Below are 6,594 nucleotides of genomic sequence, written 5' to 3' on the forward strand. Positions count from 1 at the left end.
CAGGTAACCTTCTGTCTTTCTCCCGCAGGTGATGTGCCGCGCGCCGCGGGTGTGTTGCTGTGGCCGCCGTGTGTGTCAATGACGCCCACGCCCACAGCCACGCAACACGCGGCCATGAGCGCCCTCACGCCGCCGCGCCCCGTGCCCGCCGGGGAGCCGCCAGGCCTCGCCAGGTCGCTGCCTCGGGACTATGGCGCCTCGCTGCGGGACTTGTCCTCCGCCACGCCTCGCAGCCCCCCGCGGCGGCCCCGTGCCCTGGGGGTGCGGCGGGACCACCTGGGGGGCTCTTGGGACCAGCTGGATACCCCCCGGGCTCCCCTGCCACACCTGAGGGCATCCTGGGATCACCTGGGGCCCACCTGGGGTGATGCCCCCGGGGGTGAGCAACAACGCGGCGTGGACGCGTTGCTCACTCACACTTTGCGGCCGCAGCGTCACGAGGCCGCCGCCGCCCGTGCTGCTGCCGCCGCCGCCGCACGGGAAGGCGCGGAAGAGGGCGTGGCGGAGATGGCGTCCCCGCGGGACTCTGTGGCGGGCGCCAAGGGGCTGCTCAACGCGCCGGGCCAGAACAACTGCTTCCTCAACAGTGCCGTGCAGGTGAGTGTGCCACGGGGCCGGGTGAGAGGGTGGCGGGGTGACACATGGAGAGGTGAACAAAGGGACAGGGAAGGGACGGAAACGTGACGGACAGCGTGGCGGGGACAGGTGTGGGAGAGACAGGGAAAGGGATCAAGGCGGACGGTGAAGCAGGTGTGCGGGCAGGACGGACAGTGAAAGGGAGGCAGGTGAAGGAGAGCAACGAGGGAGGAGGAGGGGAGGGGGACACCCACACAGACGAATGCTGGGGAAAGGTAAGGCACCCCCCCCCCCCTCCTCCCACGCACCTCCTCACTTACTCTTCCTCATTTTTTTCTCTCCTCACTTTCCTTCACCGTCCTCTCCTCAGCTTTAGCGGGAAATGGAAAGAGAGAGCAAAGATGCAGGCTTTACTTTACGATACGTGTGTGTGTGTGTGTGTGTGTGTGTGTGTGTGTGTGTGTGTGTGTGTGTGTGTGTGTGTGTGTGTGTGTGTGTGTGTATGAAATAATGGACGGGTGTGTGGAGGGAGAGAGAGGAAAGGCGACGTAAGATGATTGCCCGTAGTGATTGTGTGTGTGTGTGTGTGTGTGTGAGAGAGAGAGAGAGAGAGAGAGAGAGAGAGAGAGAGAGAGAGAGAGATTAAGCCATACATCCTTTCCTCAGGGTTGTTCTCTTCTCCTTCTCCTCCATCCTCCTCCTCCTGCTCCTCCTCCTGCTCCTCCTCCTCTTCTCCCTTCCCGCCCCAGGCTCCTCATCTACATGTGTGGATCCTCTTTTCACTCACTTTCCTCTCTCCACTCCTTTTATAGTCTCTCTCTCTCTCTCTCTCTCTCTCTCTCTCTCTCTCTCTCTCTCTCTCTCTCTCTCTCTCTCTCTCTCTCTCTCATAATTTCTTGTTTTCCTTCAAACATATTCAAAAAATGATCAAAATAGATTCACAGGCAGACAGACAGACGAACAAATATACAGACAGACAGACAGACAAACAGATAGAAAAATAGACATAGACAGACAGACAGACAAACAGATAGAAAAATAGACATAGACAGACAGACAGACAAACAGACAGACAGACAGATGGACAGACATGAACAAACTGACAGACACAGACTATTTAGGTGGACATAGATAAATAGACAGACAAATCCACACAGACAGACAGACAGACAGACGGACAGACGAAGGCGGGAAGGGAGACAAGCGGACAGACAGAAGGTGAAAGGAAGGAGAGAGGAAGTCGCTCCTTCCTTCCATCCCTCCCTCTCCCTCTCCCTCTCCCTCTCCTCCTTTCTCTCCCTCTCCCTCTCCCTTCCCTCCCTCCCTCCACAATGAGTGTTAAAGAATACTCTAACAACAGAGGAGGGTGACACGGGTGTGGTTAAGGGAGGAGGAGGAGGAGGAGGAGGATGTTGAAAAGGAAGACTTGAGGAAGATGACTTTCAGGAGGAACAGAGGAGAGTTTACTTAAAAGATGAGTGGAGATAAGGAGCAAAGGGAAGAGGAAGAGAAGGAGGAGGAGGAAGACAAAGAAAAAAAAGAAAAGAAAAAAATATATTAGGAGGAAGTAAAGTTGATCAAATGAACTGTGAAACGAAAGGCTGGAGGAATACAAAGAGGAGTGGGAGAAAGAGGAGGAGGAGGAGGAGGAGGTGGAGATGAAGTAAGTGGAGATTAGAAGTCTGGTGGAGATAACATCAAGGAGTTGTGTTTACCTGTAGTCTCCCTCAACAACCTCCTCTAATTGTTACGTTACCAGGAGGAGGAGGAGAAGGAGGAAGAGGAGGAGGAGGAGGGGGAGAAGAATTAGGAGGAGAAGGAGGAGGAATAACAGCATGGAGATAAGGCCAGGTAGTAGCATAGTAATTAGTATACCTGGAAGGAAGAATAGGAGGAGGAGGAGGAGGAGGAGGAGGGATGATGGGATGTAAATTTTAAAGAAGAGTTGAATTAAGTGTTAGAAGCGTTCAACTCTATAGTAAGTATGTATCTATTATTATTATTATTATTATTATTATTATTATTAGTAGTAGTAGTAGTAGTAGTAGTAGTAGTAGTAGTAGTAGTAGTAGTAGTAGTAGTAGTAGTAGTAGTAGTAGTAGTAGTAGTAGTAGTAGTAGTAGTAGTAGTAGACGTGAACATAGACGAGGAAGAGAAATAGAAGAAAGAATGGAAGAGGAGAGAAAGAGAGAGAGAAAATGCGAGAAAGGGAGAGAAAGAGAGACGGAAGCAGAAAATAAAAAAAATAAAACAAAAACACAATAATAAAAGAGGAAGGAAGGACGTCTTGAATCATCAGAGAGAGAGAGAGAGAGAGAGAGAGAGAGAGAGAGCCGCGCTAGGTCACGTGGTCCCAACAAGTAGTGACCTGCACGATCTAAGTAAAGTAACCGACCCTCCAACAGACGGCCCTCAGTCTTACCCTTCCCCGCCTCGTGTTCAGCCGTGCCCTTGCGTCGTGCCCTAAATACAGCGTCTGGGGGGCCTACAGTGCCTGGAATACAGCGTTCTAGTGCATACAGTGACTATAGATGCAGTGTCCCCTTCTACAGTGCCTTAAATGTCCTTTAGTGATGTTATAGTGTCCTGTATGTTCTCTTCCTCAGTGCCGCAAGTTTTCTACAGTGATGAGATAGTGTCGTGTGTTGTTGGTGATGGTGGTGATGGTGGAGGAGAGAATGAGAAGCCAGGAACGGATAAAGAAGGGGAAGAGGAAAAGGAAGAAGGGAAGTAGAGAAAAGCGGGTGAAAGAATGGAGGGAAGAAATACAGTATGGAAAAGGAGGAAAAAGAAAATGAAGACAATTGGAGAAGTAGGAGGATAGGGAGTAGATGTTGAAGGTGCAGTTGTGAAAGAAAGGAAGATCCAGGAAAATATATTGAAAGCAAAGGGTTGATAAAAAATGGAAAGCGGAAGATAAAAGGAGAGAAAACAGAAATATTAGGAGAAAACGTAGAAATAGAAGAACGGAAAATTAATATGATAAAGTTTAGAAGGAAGAAAGGGAAAGAAGAAGGGAGAATGAAGGAAGGAGAATGTTTTAAAGGAGGATTATTGACGAAGAAAGGAGGAAAAAGAGCAAAAGAATGAAGAAAGGAAAGTGAAGGACGAGACGGAAGAGAGGAAGGAGGAAAGAAGGGAGAGATTAGCAAAACAAGAGGAAAAAGAACGAAAGGAGGAAAAGAGGAAGAAAGTTTGAAAGAGGGAAGAAAGGAAGAATGAAGGAGGAAGCAGGATGTGTTAGGAATGCAAGGCAGCACCTCACGCTGCAACGCGCACCGCCTGGCTGCTGCAACACGCTCCCGTGAGTGACGCAATACTGTGTTGTGCAAAACATTTACCGGTGCACCTACACTACTACTACTACTACTACTTCTACTACTACTACTACTACTACTACTACTACTACTACTACTACTACTATTACTGCTACTACTACTACTATTACTACTATTACTACTACTACTACTACCACTACTACTACTATTACTGCTACTACTACTATTACTACTACTACTACTACTACTACTACTACTACTACTACTACTACTACTACTACTACTACTACTACTACTACTACTACTATTACTACTACTACTACTACTACTACTACTACTACTATTACTGCTGCTACTACTACTACTACTACTACTACTACTACTATTATTATTACTGCTACTACTACTACTACTACTACTACTACTACTACTACTATTACTGCTGCTACTACTACTACTACTACTACTACTACTACTACTATTACTACTACTACTACTACTACTACTACTACTACTATTACCACTACCACTACTATTACTACTACTTTTACTCCTCCTCCTCCTCCTCCAACTACTACTACTACTACTACTACTACCAATACTATACACTACTTCTAATTCTACTACAACAACATCTATTACTGCCATTACGGATAACAATGACTGTAAGGTAGCCATCTCGCATGAAGGTTAATACACTATGTTGTATTTTGGTCTCTAAATGCGGTGCAGTAACCACTAACTTCCTGAAAATCGAAGAAACCTTTATATAATTATGTAAAAACTGTATAAGCGCAGCCCAGCAGATATCATTTCGGTAGCGAGGGGGGGGGAAGGGTCGGGTATACTTAGGCGAGGTCAGACCAGGTTAATTTAGTTTCGTTAGATTCGTTAAGTTTGTTTGGGATAGATACGTGTAAAACGCTTCGCACTGCATCACTGTTGGCGGGGGGGTAGGCTACGGTAATATACATGCATTCAGAATATATGTAGATTAGTTAGTAGTCGTGGGGAATGTAATATTTCCCACGACTATAATGGTTTCGTTTTATAAGTCCCTCTCGGCTCGGGTGCCACTCGTCTCCCCCCCCCACCCCCTCTCTCTCTCTCTCTCTCTCTCTCTCTCTCTCTCTCTCTCTCTCCACATTTCTCTTGTTTTGACATTCTTTGCACACCCTCCTCCCATTAGGTAAAGTGTGGCAGGCTACTTGGCTTGGTCGACCGTATCACCCTACTTGACACCGTCGCACAAGTCACGCTACCACAACATGCGAGGATGTTGTAAAAAAATATATATATATTATTGTTTTCTTTTTTTTTATGTGCCCTTGAGCTGCCTCCTTTGTTGTAAAAAAAAAAATGTATATTATAAACTCATTGTTTTGTCCTTGGAAAACGAATTATTCGCAGAATTTTATATTCTCATACAATTAAATGTACACAGAGTTTTAAAATGTATTTAGAAGTAGTTAACTATTAACAATATTAGGGCGAGAGAGGGTAGCGAGGATAAGCTGCATATCCGCTAATCCCGCCGGCCACGCCTAAAGTGACGTGATGAAATGGAAAATACTACTACTACTACTAATAATAATAATAATAATAATAATAATAATAATAATAATAATAATAATAATAATAACAATAATAATAATAATAATAAAAACAATAATAAAAAAAATAATACCACTTCTACTACTACTACTTTTTTTTTTTACAACAAAGGAGGCAGCTCAAGGGCACACAAAAAAAGGAAACAATAATAAAAAAAAGCCCGCTACTCGCTGCTCCTAAAAAATAATCAGAAGAGGTGGCCGAAAGAGAGGTCAATTTCGGGAGGAGAGGTGTCCTGATACCCTTCTCTTGAAAGAGTTCAAGTCGTAGGCAGGAGGAAATACAGATGAAGGAAGATTGTTCCAGAGTTTACCAGCGTGAGGGATGAAGGACAGTATAGCATGATGAGTAGAAAGTCGTGTGCAGCGGGGCCGCGGGAGGGGGGGAGGTATGCAGTTAGCAAGTTCAGAAGAGCAGTCAACGTGGAAATATTGATAGAAGATAGAAAGAGAGGCAACATCGGGACGGACAAGGCCCCTGTGTATGGATAGCAACTGCGCGGGGGAGAAGAACTGGCGGAGACGATACAGAACGCCCCACCTCGAGGAAGCTGATTTAGCGAGAGAGGAGATGTGAAGTTTCCAGTTGGGACTTTGAGTAAAGGATTGACCGAGGATGTTTAGTGTTGAAGATGGTGATAGCTGGGTGTTGTCGAAGAATAGGGGATAGGTGCTTGGAAGATTGTGTCGAGTGTGTCGATTGTGTCGGAGAAATTGAGTTTTTGAGGCATTGAAGGACACTACTACTACTACCACCACTACTATTACTACTACAAAAATTTATAATAATAATAATAATAATAATAATAATAATAATAATGCGTTGACTTAAAATGATGGAAATGGCAGAGAAGATGAGAGGAAAAGGAAAGGGAAAAAAAAATAAGGATTTGTGATTGTATTTATGCAGAGAGAGAGAGAGAGAGAGAGAGAGAGAGAGAGAGAGAGAGAGAGAGAGAGAATATTTACCGAAGGATGTTTATCGTAAAATCGAAGGAAAGATAAGACCCCTCTCTCTCTCTCTCTCTCTCATACTTCCTCCTGAGCTTTTTTAGGGTATTTTTCGGTTAAAGGACATATCTTGAGTATATTTCCTATCTAAAAACCGACCCTTCGCTAACCACCCT

General features: G+C 45.5%; 1 protein-coding gene across 2 annotated transcripts in view; it reads left to right on the forward strand.

Moving 5' to 3' along the window:
• LOC126986821 (uncharacterized) overlaps positions 1-6,594 on the forward strand; it is a 114,115-nt gene that overhangs the window by 61,166 nt on the left and 46,355 nt on the right. For both annotated transcript variants that reach the window (XM_050843194.1, XM_050843192.1), the window contains one exon: positions 29-597. In XM_050843194.1, coding sequence (XP_050699151.1) covers positions 79-597 — 519 coding nt within the window. In that variant the 5' untranslated portion in view covers positions 29-78. The remainder of the gene's footprint in view (positions 1-28; positions 598-6,594) is intronic.

Source organism: Eriocheir sinensis, chromosome 63 (assembly GCF_024679095.1).
Source record: "Eriocheir sinensis breed Jianghai 21 chromosome 63, ASM2467909v1, whole genome shotgun sequence".
NCBI lineage: Eukaryota > Metazoa > Arthropoda > Malacostraca > Decapoda > Varunidae > Eriocheir > Eriocheir sinensis.